Source organism: Neopsephotus bourkii, unplaced genomic scaffold (genome assembly GCF_033783945.1).
Source record: "Neopsephotus bourkii isolate Nb327-2 ecotype Australia unplaced genomic scaffold, CSIRO-AGI_Nbou_v1 NB_639, whole genome shotgun sequence".
Classification (NCBI taxonomy): Eukaryota; Metazoa; Chordata; class Aves; order Psittaciformes; family Psittacidae; genus Neopsephotus; species Neopsephotus bourkii.
In genome coordinates, this window is record NW_026901138.1 from 51,954 (window position 1) to 73,988 (window position 22,035).

Genomic DNA, 22,035 nt, shown 5'->3' on the forward strand with positions numbered 1-22,035 from the left:
TCTCCAAACTACAGAGCCCCAGCTCCCTCAGTCTTTCCTCATAAGGGAGATGCTCCACTCCCTTAATCATCTTAGTTGCCCTGCGCTGGACTCTCTCCAGCAGGTCCCTGTCCTTCTTGAACTGAGGGGCCCAGAACTGGACACAATATACCAGATGCGGTCTCACAAGGGCAGAGTAGAGGGGAAGGAGGACATCTCTCGACCTACTAACCACCCCCCTTCTAATACACCCCAGGATGCCATTGGCCTTCTTGGCCACAAGGGCACAGTGTCGGCTCATGGTCATCCTGTCGTCCACTAGGACCCCCAGTTCCCTCTCCCCTACACTGCTCTCTAACAGGTCATTCCCCAACCTACACTGGAACCTGGGGTTGTTCCTGCCCAGATGCAGGACTCTACACTTTCCCTTGTTATATTTCATCAAGTTATTCCCTGCCCAACTCTCCAGCCTGTCCAGGTCTAGCTGGATGGCAGCACAGCCTTCTGGTGTGTCAGCCACTCCTCCCAGCTTAGCGTCATCAGCAAACTTGCTAATAGTACACTCAATTCCCTCATCTAAATCGCTGATGAATATATTAAATATTACTGGTCCCAGTACCGACCCTTGAGGCACTCCACTAGATACAGGCCTCCAACTAGACTCCGCCCCATAGGCTACAACTCTCTGGCTTCTCTCCTTCAGCCAGGTCACAGTCCACCGCACTACCTGATCATCCAGACCACACTTCCTCAATTTAGCTGTGAGAATGCTGTGGGAGACTGTGTCAAACGCTTTGCTGAAGTCAAGGTAGACCACATCCACCGCTCTGCCATCATCCATCCACTGTGTTATTTTCTCATAAAAGGCTATGAGATTGGTCAAGCATGACTTCCCCTTGGTGAAGCCATGTTGACTGCCCCTCATAACCCTCTTATCCTTGATATGCCTTAAGATGGCACCAAGGATAAGGTGTTCCATCACTTTCCCAGGAACGGAGGTGAGGCTAACCGGTCTATAGTTACCCGGGTCCTCCTTCTTGCCCTTTTTGAAGACAGGAGTGACATTTGCTTTCCTCCAGTCCTCAGGCACCTCTCCCGTTTCCCAAGGCTTGGTAAAGATGATGGAGAGCGGTCTAGCAATGACTTCCGCCAGTTCCCTCAGCACCCGCGGGTGCATCCCATCTGGACCCATGGATTTATGGATGTCTAGATTGCTCAACTGGCCTCTAACCCATTCCTCATCGACTAAGGCAAACCGCTCCGTTGACCTGACTTCATCTGAGGTCTCAGGGGTACAGGGCTCTTCAGGACTGCCTCCGGCAGAGTAGACAGAGACAAAGAAGGCATTCAGTAACTCTGCCCTCTCTGTATCTTCTGTCACTGGGGCACCCATCCCGTTCATCAGTGGGCCTACATTGCCTCTGGTGTTAGTTTTATCTGCCATGTATTTGAAAAAGCTCTTTCTGCTGTCCTTGACCCCTTCTCACCAGCTTTAATTCCAAGGAGGCCTTAGTCATCCTAGCTGCCTTCCTACATCCTCTAGCAGCAGCCTTATATTCCTCCCAAGTGTCCAGCCCCTCCTTCCATGACCTGTAAACTCTCCTCTTCCACTTGAGCATACCCAGCAATTCCATATTTAGCTACGCAGGTCTCCTGGCCCTCTTCCTTGACTTCCTATGTGTCGGGATGCTCTGATCTTGAGCTCGGAAAAAGCAGTCCTTGAACGTCAACCAACTATCTTGGGCCCCTTTACCTTCAAGCAGCTTTGCCCATGGGATTTCCCATAGCAATTGCTTGAAGAGGCCAAAGTTTGCCCTGCTAAAGTCCAGGGTTGCAATTCTACTTGCTATTCTACTGGCCCTACCACACAAGATTCTGAATTCCAGCATCTCATGGTCGCTGCAACCAAGGCAGCCCTCAACCTTCACTGCTTCGACCAGACCCTCCTTGTTAGTGAGGATGAGATCCAGCAGCGCTCCTCTCCTGGTTGGCTCATCCACCATTTGCATGAGGAAGTTATCATCCATACACTGGAGGAACCTCCTGGACTGTGGCTGGGTTGCTGAATAGTCCTTCCAGCAAACATCAGGGAAGTTAAAATCCCCCACGACGACCATGGCCTGTGACTGTGAGGCCGCTCTCAGCTTCCTGTAGAAGGCCTCGTCAACTTCCTCACCCTGATCCGGTGGCCTGTAACAGACCCCCACAACAGTATCGCCCCTGCCAGCCTGCCCCTTAATTCTCACCCACAGACTCTCAACTTGTTCGTCATCTGTCCCTGCACAGAACTCAACGCATTGTAGCTGCTCTCGCACATAAAGAGCAACCCCACCACCCCGCCTGGATGGCCTGTCTTTCCTGAAAAGAACATAGCCCTCCATGACTATATTCCAGTCATGTGAGCTGTCCCACCATGTCTCTATAATTGCCACCAGATCATAATCTCCTGACTTAACACAGGTTTCTAGCTCCTCCTGCATATTTCCCATGCTGCGCACATTGGTGTACAGACATTTCAGGGAGCGAGCCGAGCACACCGATTTCACCCTGAGATTATAGGAGGCCTCCCAGTCTTCATCAATTCTGGAGTGCTGCCCCACTGGGGCAAGCCCAGCTACAACCCCATCCCCCTCCGAATCTAGTTTAAAGCTCTCCAAATGAGCCCTGCTAATTTGTGCCCCAGCATCCTTTTGCCTCTGTGTGATAAACCTTTCCCACATGCCATTGTCCAGACTGGTGCCCTATAAAACCAGCCGTTATCAAAGAAACCAAAGCCCTGCCTGCAGCACCAGCCTCGAAGCCAATCGTTTATGGACTGAATTTTCCCATTCCATCCCACATCATCAATGGAAGATGGAAGGAGTGAGGAGAAGATCACCTGAGCCCCGGAGTCTTTCACCATCCGCCCCAAGGCCCTGTAGTCTTTCTTCATCCCCCTCAGACTGTGGGAAGCAGCTTCCCCCTCACCTGTCTGGAAGACCAGCAGCGGGTAGTAGTCTGTCGGGTGCACCAGGTTGGGGAGCGCCCTGGTGATATCCCTGATCCGGGCTCCAGGCAGACTACACACTTCCCTATGATGAGGGTCAACTCTTCATATCAGGCCCTCTGTTCCTCTCAGAAGGGAATCGCCTACTACAATGACCCTTCTTTCTTTCTTACCAGAGGCAGTCTTGAGGTGCAAAGTCGATCGCCTTTTCCTATGTGGCCTTGTAGGCGGGCCTTGCACCACATCCTCACCTACTCTCCTTCAAGATCCAGGGCCTCAAACCTATTATGGAGGGACACCTGGGGAAGCAGGGCAGGAAGGGAGGAGGGTTGCCCATGACGCTGAACTGGAACTCTCTTCCAACCCTTGTCGTCTTTTTGGTCCCTTACCTCTGCGCGACAGCTACAGGGCAGGGGCTGTCTTGGGCCATCCCCCTCTGTCTGAGAGGGCAGGGGGACCATCCCCTTTTGGGGGGTATCTCCCTGGAACCGTTCCAAATGGCAGACCAGGGAGTTACTCCAGCAGTCGATCTTCCTTTCACAATCCCTGATGGTCCTCAGCGTCTCAACCTCCTCCTTAAGTTTTGCCACCAAGCTAAGCAAATCTACCTGCTCACACCTCACACAGGTGGAATGCTGTCCTCCCTCCCCCGGCAGCAGGCGGCTCTGGCACTCCCTGCATCCAGAGACCTGAACAGCCACGGTTTGGGATGGGGTCTCTGAGTTGCTACAGTCTTATTACTGCAAGCTCTCTTTCTGGAGGCGACCATATTGGTCAGCAGTCTGGGACACCAGCAACAGGGTCAGCAACACAACCTACTTGTTCCTCCCTGCACCTCTCAGAGGCTCTTTCAAGGCAAGGGGCAGGGGGGTGGTCGCTGTCACCGTGGGAACACCCCCCGCCACATCAGCCGCTCTCTCGCAAGGGCTGCTGGGGCTTCGGGGATCGGGAGATGTCGGGAAGTGCGATGCCTCTGCGCTATCCCCTCTGATTTTCCTAATCTCTGTTGAACCTCGCAGTTGCTGAAGCGTGCCAGCTGCGGCTCTAGCTGGGCTAGCTCCGATCAGCTGACTGAATCAGTCATAGATTGGTTAGGGTTGGAAAGGACCTTAAGATCATCTAGTTCCAATCCCCCTGCCATGGGCAGGGATACCACGCACTAAACCATGTCACCCAAGACTCCGTTCAACCTGGCCTTGAACACTGCCAGGGATGGAGCATTTACCACTTGGTTGGGCAACCTGTTCCAGTTCCTCATCGCCCTAACTGTAAAGAACTTCTTCCTGATATCTAACCTGAACTTTCCCTGTTTAAGTTTGAACCCTTAACCCCTTGTCCTATGGCTCCAGTCCCTGATGAAGAGTGCCCCGCCGGCATGCTTGTAGGCTCCCTTCAGATACTGGAAGGCTGCTACGAGGTCTCCACACAGCCTTCTCTTCTCCCAGGTGAACAGCTCCAACTTTCTCAGCCTGTCTTCATATGGGAGGTGCTCCAGTTCCTTGATCATCCTCTGAACTTGCTCCAACAGCTCCACGTTCTTTTTATGTTGGGACACCAGAACTGTACTCAGTACTCCAAGTGGTGTCTCATGAGAACAGAATAGAGGGGCAGGATCACCTCCTTTGACTTGCTGGTCATGCTTCTTTTGATGCAGCCCCAGGACACGGTTTCAGCCTCGTTTGCGACTAATTTCCCTCTCCCGCTTAACAGCAGGATGATATTTTCCTTGAGAGAATCACAGAATCACAGAATCCCAAGGATTGGAAGGGACCTCAAGAGATCATCTGGTCCAACCCCCCTGCAAGAGCAGGGTAACCTAGAGTACATCACACAGGAACTTGTCCAGGCGGGCCTTGAATATCTCCAATGTGGGTTTCTCCTTGTGGTTTATGTACCTGAAGAACCCTTTCATGTAGTTTTTGACATCTCTGGCCCATTTCCATTGGAGCGAGCGCACACTGAAGCCGGCTCATGTTCGGTTCTCATCGACCAACACCCCCAAGTCCTTCTCTGCACGGCTGCCCTGAATCACTTCTCCGCCCAACCTGTAGCTGTGCCTGGGATTGCCCACCTCTCAAGTGTGTCAAGGTCCTGCTGGCTGGCATCCCTTCCGTCCAGCATGTCAACCGCATCACATAGCTTGGTGTCATCGACAGTCTTGCTGAGGGTGCACTCAATCCTGCTGTGTCGTTCATTGATATATTAAACAGTACTGGTCCCAGCACAGACCTCTGAGGGGCACCACTCATCACTGGTTTCCATTTGGACATTGAGCCATTGACTGTAACTCTTTGGATGTGGCCATCCAGCCAGTTTCTTAAACATCTAACAGTCCGTTCATCAAACCCATATTTCTCCAATTTAGCAGCAAGAATGTTGTGGAGGATCACATCAAAGGCCTTATAGAAGTCCAGGTAGATGACATCCATAGCTCTTCCCTTGTCCACTGATGCAGTCACCACAGCGTAGAAGGCCGCTAGATTAGTCAGGCACGATTTGCCCTTGCTGAAGCCATGTTGGCTGTCTCTAATCACCTCCCTGTCATCCATATGCCTCGACATATCTTCCAGGAGGATCTGCTCCATGATCTTACCAGGCACGGAGGTGAGGCTGACTGGTGGGTAGTTCCCAGGGTCCTCCTGACTGCTATGACTTTTAAAATATAGCGTAGAATGACTTGGCAACTATATCAGCCAATTCCCTCAGGACACTGGCATGAATCTCGTTGGGTCCCATGGACCTCTGTATGTTTGGGTTCCTCAGGTGGTCTCAAACCTGCTCTTCTCCTATGATGGGAGGGACTCCATTCCCCCAGTCCCCCCTGCCTCGAGGTTCAGGGGCCTGAGAGATGTGGAAGAGAGATTTCCTGTGTCAGGGTGATTGACGTGCCCCGGGAGGATCAGAGCCAGCAAGTGTGATGGTTCCTGTAGTCAAAGTAAGGATGCAAATGTTTCATCAACATCCTCCCCTTGATCAGGGGGCCTGTAGTAAACACCAACCACGAGGTTTCCTTGGTTGGCTCTTCTCTTATTTTTATCCACAAGGTCTCAATCTGTTCATTGCTATTTTTCAATGGTAGCTCTGTGCAGTCAATCCATCTTTTTATGCAGATGCCCACCCCACCCCACCCCCCCACCCCCAGGCTCCTTCATTGCCTGTCCCTTTTGAATGGTTTATAGTCATCAATTGCAGCACTCCTGGTGTGCAGTTTGTCCCACCACATTTCAGCAGTAGCGATTAGATCATAGCTTTCCAGCTGCACAATGGCTTCCAAGCCCTCCTGTTTGTTACCCATGCTGCGTGCATTGTTATAGAGGCACTTTAGTGGGCCTATTGACCATGTAATCTTTTTAGAGGAACACGCCCTAATTACTTTGTGGCATTTCTCAGGCATTTCCCTGTTGATTCCCAATCCATCAGCAGCCCTTGGCTCTTGTCTGATGCTCAAAACTCCATCCCCTTTTCCCACTATATCTAGTTTTAAACCCTCCTTATAAGTCTGGCCAGCATGTTTGTCAACAGACACTGTTGCTCCACTTGATCCGGTGAATCCCATCACCTCCCAACAGACCTTGCTTCTCCATCCGTCACAGAATCCTAGAATCTCAGGTTGGGAGGGACCTCAAGGATTGTCTGGTCCAACCATTCTAAGCAAAGCATGATCTAGACTAGATTTCCCAGCATGCTACCCAGCCGGATCTTAAAAGTTTCCCGTGTTGAGGAATCCACCGTTTCCCTGGGAATGCTACTCCAATGGCTGATTGTTCTCATTGTGAAAATTTATCCTCTAGTGCACAACTGGAATGTCCACAGGAGTAACTTGTACCCATTACCTTTTGTCTTTCCATGTGATACCCTGTAAAAAGGGAATCTTTGTCTTCTGTTTATACCCCCTTTAAATACTGGTGATAATGTCTCCCCTCAGCCTTCTTTTCTTCAGGCTGAACAAACCCTGTTCTCTCAGTCTTTCTTCATGCTGCAGGCTTCCCAGGCCTTTAGTCATCTTTGTAGCCCTTCTCTGGACCCTCTCCAGCCTGTCCACATCTTTTTTGCATAGTGGTGACCCAAACTGAACACATTACTCCAGGTGTGGCATGACAAGTGCTGAGTAGAGTTGGAGAATGACATCTTTATCTCTGCTGGTGATGCCCTTGTTGATGTAACCTGGCATCCTGTTGGCTTTCTTTGCCACAGCAACAGCATGCTGTTCACTCATATTGAGCTTGTTGTCCACCAGGTCACTCAGGTCCATTTCCACAGAGCTGCTGCCCAGCCATGTGGATCCCAGCCTGTGCTGCACTCTTTTATTGTGTTTTCCCAGGTGCAAAACCTTATGCTTGTCCTTGTTGCACTTCATAACGTTCTTGTTAGCCCACTCTTCCAGGTCATCCTGCAGGGTGGCTCTCCCTTCCAAAGCACACTCAGTGTGGCATCATCAGCAAACTTGGTCAGGATACATTTGAGCCCATCTTCCAGATCATTTATGAAGATATTAAACAGCGTTGGGTCCAGTATTGATCCCCAGGGGGACCCCACTAGTGATAGGTCGCCAGTCTGAAAAGGAGCTATTTGCCACCACCCTCTGGATGCAGCCTGTCATCCAGTTCCACACCCACTGCAGAGACCACTTGTCTATACCATAACGTATCAGATTCTCTAGGAGAAGGCTGTGGGAAACTGTACTGAAATCCTTAGAGAAATCCAGGTAGACAATGTCCACCACTCCCCTACATCAACCGAGCAGGTTACTTTATCATAGAAGGTGATCAGGTCTGTCAGACATGATTTGCCCCTGGTGAATTCATGCTGGCTTCTCCTGGTCACATGCTTCATTTGACTTGAGATAGCCCCCAGGAGGATTCGTTCGATAAACTTCCTAGGGAGTGAAGTAAGACTGATGAGCCTATAATTTTCTGGATCCTCCTCTGAGATCCAATTTCGAGATCCTCCTTCTTGTAGATGGGGTGACATTAAGCCTTCTGGGACATCCCCCAGTCTCCATGACTTCTCAAAGGTTATGGAGAGTGGCCTCGCGATGACATCAGCCAGCTCTTTAACACCCTCAGGTGGATATTTTCAGGGCCCATTGATTTGTAGGGGTCAAGCTCTGGTAATGGTTCACATACCAACTCTTCCTCCACTGATGGTGGGTCTGTGTTTTCATTAACCTGGATTTTTGTTCCCAAGGCCTGGGGCTCAACAGTGCTGGTAATGACAGAGGTGAAGAAAGTGTTGAGAACCTCTGCCTTTGCAGCATTGTTGGTGACTAATTTCACTCTCCCACTTAACAGCAGGACAGTATTTTCCTTCTGTTTCTGCTTGTTGTTTATGTACCTGAAGAACCCATTCTTGTAGGCTTTGACATCTCGGGGCTATTTCAATTAGAGATAAGCATTTGCTTTTCTAACTGTGCCTCTGTACCCCCTTGTAGCTCTCAATGGTTATCCATCTGCTTCTCCATCTGTTACACTACTCTTTTGGTTTTGAGTAGACTCAGAAGCTTGCAGTTAAGCCAAGGGGGTCTCCTGCTCTGCCTACTTCCCTTAGCTTTTAAGGGGATGAACTGGTTTTGTGCTTCCAGGAGAGTGTTCTTGAAAATCTCCCAGCACTCACTAGCTCCTTTATCCTGTGTGGAAGCTTCTCACAACTGAGCTCTGAGGGAGCTGAAGTTTGTTCTTCTGAAATCTAGAACCTTTGTCTTGGTATTAACCATCAGCATGCTCTGCTGATCACAGTATTGCGATCGCTGCAGCCAAGGCTACCACTAACCCAGATATTTACAAAGCAGGTTTTATTGGTTTGTGAGTAGCAAGTCCAGCATTGCCTCATTCCTGTTTGGCACATTTAGCATTTGTATGAGGAAGCAGTCTTCTATGCATTCCAGGAACTTGATGGATGACATAGAATAGAGTCATAGAATAGTTAGGTTTGGAAAGGACCTTCAGATCATCACCAAGGTCAGTGATGAAGTAGGGGGAGGAGATTCCCCTGCAGCCTATGGTAAAGACCATAGTGAAGCAGGCAGTAACCCTGCAGATCATGAAAGACAATGTCAGAGCAGATATCCACACTGCATCCTTTGGAGGACCCCACGTTGGAACAGGCTTGTGGTAGGAATGGTGGCCTGTGGGGAACTCATGTTGACATGGTCTGTTCCTTGTGGACCATACCCAATGGAATTAACCCATGCTGGAACAGTTATTGAACTGCAGCTCATGGGAAGGACCCATGCTGGAGCAGGGGAACAGTGTGAGGAGGGAGAAGCAGGGATGAAGCGTTATGAACTAACTGCAACCACCATTCCCCATCCCACCTTCACTGGACAGTAGTGGAGGAATTAGAAAAGTTGGGAGTGAAGTCTGACATTAATATACTCAGTCTCAGGGCCATAGTGTATTCACAGGTGTCTGGTAGAATAGAGATAGTATGTGAAGGGACCCATTTTTATCTTAAAATTAATAAAATCTTAGAATTTTCAGTGAGAAAGGCATATTCCATGGAGAAATATATTCTTAAAACTTCTAGAGACTTTCCTAAATGCAGTGAAATATCCACTCTTCTTTACACACAATGCTTACATCAGCTCCAGCACACCTTCCTACTCAACAGGATTAAGGAAAGATGACACACACTATGTTTACATCCTTCCAAATCATTCCCAAAATTTCATGTGAGGTACAAAAAAAATTGCCACATAAAACAAAACAATAAAACAAAGCAAAACACACCACAGTCTTGTGAGATGATAACTATTTTTAACTTACTAGGAATAGGTCTAAGGACATCAGGAATGAGAATCTCCACCAAAGCCTGGTACATCACATGGTCACAATTACCCATCCATTTCAGAATAGCCTCATATTTGCACAGAATAATCAGTTTTCCTTTTGGAAGCCGACTTTCTATTTCACTCAGATTGCTGGTGTGAATAAATGCAACAAATGAAAATGCATGATAAGAAAGGTACAATGGATTTTGAAACTGATTATTTAATAAAAACTTAAAAAATGTCTCTGCTACATCCAACTGAAACTCAAACTTCATATGAAACTGGGGAAAAATAGCCTCCAAAGCTCTGCTCCGGTCCATAAATTATGCAAAGGTATAATAAAAAAGGCCCTTGGAATTTAAATGAACCGAACAGTATCTTGTGAAAAGATACTTTGATTTTTGTTATCCAAGCAAAGTAAAAAATAGATGTATACACAATCATTTCAAGGCCGCAGTTTGACATATACTGACAGGCTATATGTCAAATAGCAGACAACATAATTTAACCTGAAAAACCAATGATATCAAAAAAGGTTCTTAGCCTTAGTAAAACTGAGAATTTCTTTGATTTGACTCCTGCTGTTTTATTATGATGGTGAACAGTAAACAAAAAGAGACATTTACTGACCTCAATTCAATAATAGCTGTGTCGCCAGCTGGAGCAGCAGGAGAATAGCGCCAGAAAGTTTGCCACAATTTTTCTATCAGGCTAAACTGAAGATTCACAACAACATCCACTATTGCCTAAAAAAATATAAAACAAGTGAAGATAATTTTCTACCTCACCCCCCCCCCCCCAAACCCTTCCCAGGGCTATAGATCCCCCCTGGTCATTTTGCAGAAAAAATAGCAAAAGGTACACTTATAAATTAACATATAACAACCTTTTCAGTAACTTTTTATCAACAAATTTGCCAAACTATCCATGCTAGTGTGTACAGAGACTCAGATCAGGCCACATGCAAATACAACGAAGCCTCCAGAAAAGAGCCTAAGCACATATATCAAGTGAATTCACCTAACCAGAACTTTCAACACTATTAAAAACACAAAGGAAACTTGCTTTGTCATGAATTTTGCTACTTCACTGCATGTTTTAAACCACCTTCAGTAATAATTTTAAAACACTTTATTCGCTATGAAATGTTTCCATAACTAAGTAAACAACCTGCTTCTTTAAAACTTGAAGAAAAAAGTGAGTTTATTTTTAATATCAACATTAGAAATAATAATTTAATCTGATTTCAACGCTTATAAACAGAAGCAAAACTCTCTATATATTTTATCTAAAGTTTAATTTATCTAAAATTCTTAAATATATTCCAGTATTGGTATTCTATTACATGTTATTTTCTTCTATAAAGAGAGGAATTCCAAAGATGTTATTTTTGTAATCGTTCTTTCTGAGGGAATAAGCAAAATATTTGAGGAGCACATCAGATACAAGTGGAATAGCTGTAATGTGTTTTGTGTAAGTCATCCTGTTGTGCTGTGTGTGGAATACATGAATTTTCAAAGAATGATTTATGTGAAATGCCTCTTTCCTCTTACCTCACAGTGCTCTCTATAAAGACTTTGCAGTGATTTTATGTCCTCAAGGGTAGTACCATCTGGTAGAGAAGATATTTCAACTTCTCCAAACTCTGGAAGTACTCGAGATGCATCTGTTTCCATGAGAACATAACAGAAGAAAGCAATTGTGAGTGGTGCCAACTACAGTTTGATTAGAAAACATTTAAGTATGATGTAAAGAAATAAAGTCTAGAAGGTTATAATGCCCAAAGATTAATGTCTTTTATATATAATACATTTTAAAGTTGAAACAAAATTGTGAACAAACCAGATAGCTACTTTTTAAGCAATAGGAGATTTTCAGTTATTCTTGACAGACAGCAGATAAAAATTGTTTCACATACATATTGTATCAGTATATAAAAAAAGCTAAGATGCATTTTCTGAGTATGACAGGATGAAGAAGAATATTCATGTCAGCATATCAGAGCCTAATATAATAGGTTTTGTTTTGATCAAGTGAATAGTTTTTGCATTGTCATGCATGTTAGGGTTTAGTAGATCCAGAAGCATTTTATTTGAAATTTACAAGACTTTCAACCATAGCCAACATTTGCTTTAACCATTTCTCATAAATATTTCCAAGAGATACACTGTTGGGGGGGGGGAGCGCACTGTCAACCAGAGGGACAGTAGAAGGGAAAATTCAAAAACATGCAAACTGTAGTCTAAGGTTCCCAATGATTTCTGTAACAGCAAGTTTAGGCCAAAAGATGTGGTGCTTCAAAATCCTAATAGATGAAACTAAGTGTAAAATTATTGGAATAACACATTTAATAAGCTTTTTTACATAAGTAAATTACTAAATTGCCATTTGCTTCTACATCTGAGAAATTAATATGCTTAACTACATCAATGAATGTACAAAATGCACATTTTAAACACAAACCTTGGGTTTCTGTTTTAAACTATTTGTCTCTTTCCATTTATAATGTCACAGCACAAACTCAATACACCTTGACAATGGTCAACACAACTGCAGAGAAGAAATATAATCCAAATTTATGTGCATATTTAAAAAAAAAAAAGGAAGCCAGTGGAAATTGATGAACTTCTAGGGAAAGATTTTCACTATGCATTTCTCTATAAAATGCTTCACTGCACTTGCATTGCAATATATTTTAAATCTAACATGCAAGTAGATTTTGCACAGTTTTTCTTTTATATCTCTATGATGCATACTAAACAACAATCTATGACGGCTCTTAAACCTTATTGGACAAATGAGAGTTTAAATACCCATGTTATCATTGTCACCAATTTTGATGATCTGATTGAGGATTTTTATCAAACTAATGTAGGTTTAGAGAAAGCTTCTGCTACTGCCAGGGAGGTAAGTCCTGTGGGAACTGAGATCGCCCCTGAGGATATTATTGTAACTAAAAGTGAAGCAGAGGACTTAGAATTAGATGGTCTATTTGATGAACACATTAATCCCTTTGCAAGGTATATTTACATAAGGTGTTCACATCTGGGATCCTGTAGAGACGGGAGTCAAAGCACAGAGTGTCATTTTGTGGTACACCTTATACTTGAGAAGTGGAAAACCATTACAGAAGTGGAAGACCATTACAGAAGTGTTACAATACAGAAGGTATAGCTTCTATGAGTATAGTTTTCTTTTGCTATCATTGAGAGTTTTGAACAGGGCAACATAACTAAAGTAATTATTGTATTTATATGACTTGATGTTCAAGGCAATAATGGAGTTTATTTTATTTTTACAACAGTATAAAACATCATACCCAAAAATTGTTGATGATGTTGACTTTGGGCAATTATAGTTTGTTCAGCAGATGTGACTGCCTGTTGACCACTTCCTGTGAAACCATCTGCAACTCCATCCACTTTCTGCACAGGCTTGTATCTACAAAATTATCAAATATAAAATTATTCTTTATGTTCACTTTTTTGTAAGTGCAACATCACACTCTTTTCTGCCTGATTTCTACGTCTTGACATACAGTTATGCTAGTTCACAAAAAAAGAAAAAAAAATCAGAATAACTGTAGTAAGGAAAGGTAGATCACTAGCAATCCACTGACTGTAGAATGGAAAATATAACTCAATTTTTAAAATGGGAAAAATGTGTCCTGGTTTCAGCTGTAGCAGTTATTTTTTTCCTTCCTAGTAGCTGGTGCAGTGCTCTGTTTCAGATTTAGCCTGAGAACAATGCTGATAACACACCAATGTTTTAGTTGTTGCTAAGCAGCGTTTACCCTGATCAAGGACTTTTCTGGCTCACTTGCTCTGCCAGTGAGGAACGGCACAAGAAGCCAGGAGGGAGCAGAGAAAGGACACCTTACCCAAACTAGCCAAAGTTCTATACCACAGCATGTCATGCCCAGTATATAAAATCGGGGGAGTCACCCAGAAGACCCAGTTCACTACTCAGGTCAGGCTGAGTATCAGTCAGCGAGCGGTGAACAATTGTACTGTGCATCATAGAATCATAGAATACTTAGGGCTGGATAGGACCTTAAGATCATCTAGTTCCAACCCCCCTGCCAAGGGCAGGGACACCACACACTAAACCATGTCACCCAAGACTACATCCAATCTGGCCTTGAACACTGCCAGGGATGGAGCATTCACAGCTTCCTTGGGCAACCCATTCCAGTGCCTCACCACCCTCACAGTAAAGAATGCCTTCCTTATACCTAACTTGAACTTCCCCAGTTTAAGTTTGAACCCATAACCCCTTGTCCTATTGCTCCACTCCCTAATGAAGAGTCCCTCCCCAGCATCCTTGTAGGCTCCCTTCAGATACTGGAGGGCTGCTATGAGGTCTCCACGCAGCCTTTACTTCTCCAGGCTGTACAGTCCCAACTTTCTCAGCCTGTCTTCATACGGGAGGTGCTCCAGTCCCCTGATCATCCTCGTGGCCCTCCTCTGGACTTATTCCAACAGATCCATGTCCTTTTTATGTTAAGGACACTAGAAGTGTACTCAATACTCCAAGTGAGGTCTCATGAGAGCAGAGTAGAGGAGCAGGATCACCTCCTTTGACTTGCTGATTATGCTTCTTTTGATGCAGCCCAGGATATGCTTGGCTTTCTGGGCTGCAAGCACAAGGTTTATTGTATTTTTTTCCCCTTTTCCCTTTTAGTTTTATATTCTCTCCCCCTTGTTATTTTTCTTATCATTATTATTATTAGTAGTAGCAGTTTTCTATTGTACTTTAGTTATTGGATTGTTCTTATCTCAGTCCATGTGGTTTACATTCTTTAGAGTCTCCTCCCCATCCCACCAAAGGATGGGGGGAAAGGGGAGCAGGGAGAAAGTGGCTGCGTAGTTCTGAGTTGCTGTTTGGGCTTAAACCACAACAGTACTTTTTGGTGCCCAACATGTGGCCCGAATGGTTGAGATAATAACAGATCTGACCAGAGTGTGTCAAAACGTATTTTTGATAAGCATTCATTTTTATGGATTAATAGTCACTTGTCACAATGATGATACCCAGAGCATAATGAAGAAGACATGAGAAAGAGGGATGGAAAACCTACCTCAGTTATGGATTAATGGGTGCGTAAACTGCAAAGAAAAACAATGGTGAATGGGGATCCTCCCAAGAAAGCTGCTGCTTTGGTGGGCAATGAAAGAGCTGATTTTACTTCTACTCCTATGAAAAGGAATTCTACTCCTTTTGTACAAGAAGTGAAGAATCTTATGATCACTATTAGATGGGCCCTGCCTACAGCCAGGAAAACAGGGACAATCAGGTTTAATGGACTGTGTGGATAAGATGGTGTGGCACATGAGTCCCACAGGAGTATAAGGCTCTAGTAGATACCGGTGCACAGTGTAGCCTAATGCCATCAAGTTGTCAAGGGGTGGAATCCATTTTTATTTCTGGAGTGACAGGGGGATCTGAGCAGCTGACTGTATTGGAGGCTGAAATCATCCTGACTGGGAAGGAGTGGCAAAAGCACCCCACTGTGACTGGCCCAGAGTCTCTGTGCGTTCTTAGCATAGACCCTCTAAGGTATTTCAGTAACCAAAAGGATTCCAATGGACTTTTGGTATATCTGCCTTGGAGATGGAGGAAATGAAGCAGCTATCCACTTTGCCTGGTCTCTCAGAGCACCCTTCTGTTGTGAGGCTGCTGAAAGTCAAAGAACCTGTGCCTATGAAGGGGTTCGAGATGCTTCAGAAGTGATTGGCACTGAAGCACAGTTCATCCTGGCACCCCAGTTGCCTGTGCTGGGCTGTTTAAAGGCAGGGTCTCCTCTTCACATCATGAAAACCAATGCTACATGGAGTAAGTGGGCCGCACTAATTACACAATGAGCTCAAATAGGAAATCCCAGTCATCCAGGAATTTTAGAAGTCATCATGGACTGTCAGAAAGTAAAAAGCAATATGCCCTGTTTCCTGATGGGTCCTGCCATGTTGTGGAAAAAGATTGGAGATGGAAGCAGCTGTATGGAGTCATCTATGACAAGATGCTGAAACTGCTGAAGGAGAAGTCAACTTGAGTCCGTTTGCAGATGTGAAAGCCATTCAGCTGGCCTTGGACATTGCTGAATGAGAAAAATAACCAGTACTCTCTACTGACTCATGGATGGTGGCAAATGCCCTGTGGGGGTGGTTGCAGCAGTAGAAGCAGAGCAACTGGCAATGCAGAGGTACTGCAGAGGGGGATAGAGTTCCTGTGGTGCACATAAAGAATCTGCTGGGGAAGACAGTCTGGGTCATTACTACTTTAGGTAAAGGCAAGCCCACTCCTGGAATTGCTTTTGTTCAAGGACCTGGGTGTACTTGGTAATGCAGGAAGATGAGGAAGTCTGGTGTGTACATCAAGGGGATTTAATTCAGGCTGAAAACAGCCAATGAACTCAGTTATATGCTGTTGACTGTTATATAACACTCCTATGACAGCTAAATGTCCATTTCCACCACTTTGGACTGTGCTGTCATGATCATCATCAGAGAATAAAGTCATGCAAAGCCTGCAGCAGCAGTAGGAGTCTTCCAGGACTGTCTTTAGACCACCATGGACTGAACCTGGCTTCTCTTTTATCATCACTCCAAGAAAGAATAAACTTTGATGAAACCAGAGGAGCTGAGCAGTGACGTCAGCAGAAAATGATCCAACACCATACACTGAATGAATGCTATGGCAAATGAAGCCTGAAACCATGGACTGAATGAACTCAACAGACTTTATAGGAATGGCCCACAGAACAAAGAATGATATCTGTGTGTGTGTGCGTATATATGTATCAAAAGACCAAAAGGTGATGGTATATTGGAAATTGGAGACCTGACCATGATGTAAATAGTATGGAATAAGGGGTGGATGCTGTCCTGGGTTCATCTGTAACAGTTATTTTTCTTCTTCCTATTAGCTGGTGCAGTACTGTGTTTTGGCTTTAGCCTGAGAATAATGCTGATAACACACCGATGGTTTAGTTATTGCTAAGTAGCACTGTCATGGTTTATGCCCAACTGGTAACTCAGAACCATGCAGCTGCTCACTCACTGCTGGAGGGATTGGGAGGAGAATTGAAAGAATGTAATTCCCTCAGATTGTGATAAGAGCAGTCCATTAACTAAGGTATAATACAAAACTACCACCAATAATAATAATGATAAGGGGAATAACAAGGGGAGAGAATATAAAACTAAAAGGGGAAAAGGAAAAGAAAGCAATAAACAGAAGTGATGCACAATAAAATTGCTCACCACGTGCTGACTGATACCCACCCTGACCCGAGTAGCAATCTGGGCCTTCTGGGTAACTCCCCCCAGTTTATATACTGGGCATGCCATGCTGTGGTATCGAATAACCCTTTGGCTAGCTTGGATCAGGTGTCCTCTTCTCTGCTTCCTCCCAGCTTCCTGTGCTCCTCCTCACTGACAGAGCATGAGACTGAAAAGTCCTTGATTGGAGTACTTACCAACTGAAAACATCAGTGTGTTATCAGCGTTGTTCTCAGACTAAAGTAAAAAACACAGCAATACACTGGCTACTAAGGAGAAAAATAACTGCTACAGCTGAACCCAGGACAATCAATTACCCTAACCAAGGACTTTTCAGTCTGTCATGCTCTGTCAATAAGGAGGGAAGGAGCTGGGAGGGAGAAGAGACAGGACACCTGACCTAAACTAGCCAAAGGGATATTCCATACCACAGCATGCCATGCCCAGTATATAAACTGGGGGGAATTACCCAGAAGGGACCAATCGCTGTTTGGGTCGGGCTGGGTATCAGTCAGCCGATGCTGAGTAACTGTATTGTGCATCACTTCTGTTTATTGTTTCTTCTCCCCTTCCCTTTCCCCTTTTAGTTTTACATTCTTGTCCTGGGTTCAGCAGTAGCAGTCATTTTTCTCCTTCTTAGTTGCTGGTGCTGTGCTGTGTCTTTTACTTTCAGCCTGGGAACAATGCTGATAACACCCATGTTTTTAGGAGTTGCTAAGTAATGCTTACTCTGCCCAAGGACTTTCTGAGTCATGCTCTGCCAGAGGAGAGGAAGTCAGGAGGAAGCAGAGACAGGACACCTGACCCAAACTAACCAAAGGGGTATTCCACACCACAGTGCATCATGCCCAGTAACTGGGGGCACTTACCCAGAAGGGCTCGATTGCTGCTCAAGTTGGGCTGGGTATCGGTCATCAGGTGGTGAGCAATTGCATTCATGAGTGTGAAACATGTGCTGCAATTAAGCAAGCCACACGGTTAAAGTCTCTTTGGCATGGAGGACAATGGCTGAAGTACAAATATGGGGAGGCCTGGCAGATTGACTATATCACACTGCCACCAAACACCAAGGAAAGCGCCATGTGCTTACCATGGTGGAAGCAACCACTGGATGGCAGGAAACATACTCTGTGCCCCATGCCACTGCCTGGAAAACTATCCTGGGCCTTGAGAAACACATTTTCTGGAGACATGGCACCCCAGAGAGAATTGAGTCAGACAATGGGACTCATTTCTGGAATAACCTTATAGACACTTGGGCCAAAGAGCATGGCATCGAGTGGGTATATCACATCCCCTACCATGCACCACACTCTGGGAAAACTGAACAGTACAATGGGCTGTTAAAAAGTACACTGCAAGCAATGGTTGGTGAGACTTTCAAACATTGGGATACACATTTAGCAAAAGCCATTGGGTTGGTCAACACCAGAGGATTTGCCAACAGGGCTGGCCCAGCCCGGGCTGGCCCAGCCCAGTCAGAACTTCTACATACTGTAGAGGGGGATAAAGTTCCTGTGGTTCACATAAAGAATTTGCTGGGGAAGACAGTCATGGTTATTCCTGCTTCAGGTAAAGGCAAACCCACTCGTGGGATTGCTTTTGCTCAGGAAGCCAGATATACTTGGTTGATAATGTGGGAAGATGGGGAAGTCCGATGTGTACCTTAAGGGGATTTGATTTTAGGGGAAAACAGCAAATGAACTCAATTATATGCTGTTGCCTGCTATGTAGAACTGTTATAGCCCACCAACTAGACGTCTTCAGGTCACCAGTGACTGGCTCTGACTTCCCTCTGACCATCATTCCAACAGAGGATGAGCTTTGATGAAACCAGAGGAGTTCAGCAGTGACCAGAAGAGTTCCACGTTGTCATCAGCAGGCAACAGTCCAACACTGCACAGTCTTTCCTGCTCTGAAGGACTGTTACAAGAGATAGAGCCCAACATCATGGACCGGATGAACTCAGCAGCTATATAGGGATTGGTCCATGCACTAAGGAATGATATCTGTCTCTTTGTGTGTGTGTGTATGTATATAAATATATATATACAAATATGATGCAAGAGTGATAGTATATTGAATAATGTGGGATCTGAGCATGACCTGAATGGTATGGAATAAGGGGTGGATCCTTTCCTGGGTTCAGCAGTAGCAGTCATTTTTCTCCTTCTTAATAGATGGTGCAGTGCTGTGTATTTGACTTGTAGACTGGGTACAATGCTGATAACACCGATGTTTTTAGTTGTTGCAAAGTATGGTTTACTCTGACCAAAGACTTTGTGAGTCTCATGCTCTGCCAGGGAGGAGGGGAGTTGGGAGGAAGCAGAGACAGGACACCTGACCCAAACTAAACAAAGAGGTATTCCATGCCACAGCACATCTTGCCCAGTATACAAACTGGGGGCAGTTACCTGGAAGGGTGATATCACTGCTTGGGTCAAGCTGTGTGTCACTAGGTGGGTGGTGAGCGGTTGTATTCTCTCATTGTTATTTCCCTTACCGTTTTTATTATTGGTAGTAGTAGTAGTGGTTTTTCTGTTATACCTTAGTTACTGGACTGTTCTTAACCTGTGGGAGTTGCATTCTTTCGGTTCTCCTCCCCATCTCTCTTGGAGTGGGGGGAGGAAGGGTGGGGGAGGGGAGTGAGCGAGTGGCTGCATGATTCTGAGTTACCGTCTGGGCTTAAACCATGACAGTTCTCTCCTTGTTATTTCCTGTTATTTTCTGCCAAAATTCTATACTCTTAACACAACACACATGGACAATAAAAGGGTGATTGGTGACAGACAACATGGCTTCACTAAGGGCAAATTATGCCTGACAAATGTGGTAGCCTTCTAGAAAGGAGTGAAAGCACTTGTGGATAATGTAAGATCAACTGACATAATTTACCTGGACTTGTGGAAAACTTTTGATGCTGTCCCACACAACAACCTTGTCTCTAAACTGGAGAAGCATGGATTTGATGGATGGACCACTTGGTGGATAAGTAATTGACTGGATGGTTGCACTCAAAGGGTTGTGGTCAATGGGTCAATGTCCAAGTGTAGATCAGTGATGAGTGGTGTTCCTCAGGGTTCGGTATTGGGACTGGTGCTGTTTAACATCTGTGTCAGCAATATGGACAGTGGGGGTGAGTGTACCCTCATCAGTTCTGCCAATGACACCAAACTGTGTGGTACGATCAACATGCTGGATGGAAGGGATGGCATTCAGAGGGACTTTGACAGACTTGGGAGGTGGGCCCTTGCAAACCTCATGGAATCCAGCAAGGCCAAGAGCAAGGTCCTGCATCTGCTTCAGGAAAATACCAATCACAAATACAGGCTGGGCAGAGACTAGATTGAGAGCATCCCTGAGAAGGTCTTGGGGTGTTTGTTGACAAGAAGCTCAACATGAGCTGGCAGTGTTTGCTTGCAGCTGAGAAAGCCAACTGTGTCATGGGCTGCATAAAAAGGGGAGTGTTAAGTGGCCAGCAGGTCAAGGGAGGTGATTCTGCCCCTCTATTCCCCTGGAGTACTGAGTTCAGCTCTGGGGCCCCTGTCTCAGGGACAATAGATAACGGTATGTGGTGAAACACAAAAAGATAGAACAGTATTATTTGTCCACTTTGGCTCCTCCCTGGAGAATCCTGCTTTGGCTGCTCCTGGAAAGTCCAGCTTTGGTTCCTTCCCAGAAAGTTCCGCTTTAGAACTCCCTGGAAAAGTCTCGACCCTTGGAGACCTTTCTAGATATTGCTGGCCACTTCTTCCAATGTAGGCTGGCCCCCTGCTTCAGAATGAGTGTGCATTTTTGTCAGTATAACATCCAGAGCCTCATGCAATGCGGATGAGGCAGAACCTCATACCACCCAGGTCAACATTCCCTCCATGGGGACACCCGTTAAGGTTGAGCCTGTCACCTCACACTGCGATGATGATTCTCAGAGCTGGTTTCCTGATCGTCTTCACAGGGTCCTTGTGGTTGGTAAGATATACACTCTTCAGAAATATCCTTTACCGTATCTGTCAGATTCTCTATATTTTCCTATATTAATAAACTGGTTGAGAGTTCTCTATTTGTCTCTCATTTTCTCTCACCTGTAATCTTCGTACTCTGGAACATAAATGGCAACGAGGATGGGATTCTGGGTCTGAGAGAGCGTGAGTGAAATAGTTGGGTATAAAGAATTAGCAGGGCTGGGTAGCGGAGTACACCACTACCAGGTTATGCTATGTATTACTATGAAGTGGGGGTGCACAGCTACCGGATTACTCTGCATTCTGTGCATGGGGCCATGTAGTGGGGTGCACAGGTATCGGATTGCACCACATTCTGCATGTGGGGCTGTGTAATGAGGGTGCATAGCTACCGGATTGCATTGTGTTCTCTACATGGGGCCGTGTAGTGGGAATGCATGGGTATTGGATTGCGCCATGTTCTGTACGTTGGGCTGCGTAGCAAGTAATGATTGCCTGGATTTTGTGTTTCAAGTACTGTAGCTGTGTGGAGTGTTCTTGTGGGATCCCTTGTGTGTGTGTGTGCTGAGGACAGGGCTTGGTCAGTGAAGTGGGTATCTGCACCAAGAGACAGTGTTCTATGTATTTTTTGTTGTTGGGTTCACGTAAAAGTTTTTAAGAGGTTAACATTCTGGGCAAGAAAGGGTTAATGCAAAAGTGTGGTTGCTGGCAGGTATTTATGGCTGCTGCTGAGCAGGTAAGCCATTCTAGCCCTGAAGAGATGGGTATTTGACTTGAAGAGAAAAAAACAAAAAAGGAGGGGGGGCGTAAAAAGGTAGTGAGGCCTTTTAGTTATTTGATAGAGTTGGGCAATGATGTTCAATAGAAGCTACCTTCTGATTTGGCTCCCAGTGCTCCACCGGTGGAACGGCCAGGATGGACACTGGAGCTGTGGAGTATTTTGTGGGACAGGTGGGAAAACCTGTACTCAGGTGGGGCCGGAGTCATGGAGTGAAAAAAGAAAAATGCCCTCTTGATCTATTGAAGTATAGGGGCAGTTTGTAGAGACACTACAACATG

General features: G+C 45.5%; 1 protein-coding gene across 2 annotated transcripts in view; it reads right to left on the bottom strand.

Annotated features, from left to right (window-relative positions):
* LOC133211660 (transcription factor RFX3-like) overlaps positions 1-22,035 on the bottom strand; it is a 72,882-nt gene that overhangs the window by 28,455 nt on the left and 22,392 nt on the right. For both annotated transcript variants that reach the window (XM_061352224.1, XM_061352223.1), the window contains 4 exons: positions 13,054-13,175; positions 11,288-11,400; positions 10,365-10,480; positions 9,730-9,884 (listed from right to left, as the gene is read on the bottom strand). In XM_061352224.1, coding sequence (XP_061208208.1) covers positions 9,730-9,884; positions 10,365-10,480; positions 11,288-11,400; positions 13,054-13,175 — 506 coding nt within the window. The remainder of the gene's footprint in view (positions 1-9,729; positions 9,885-10,364; positions 10,481-11,287; positions 11,401-13,053; positions 13,176-22,035) is intronic.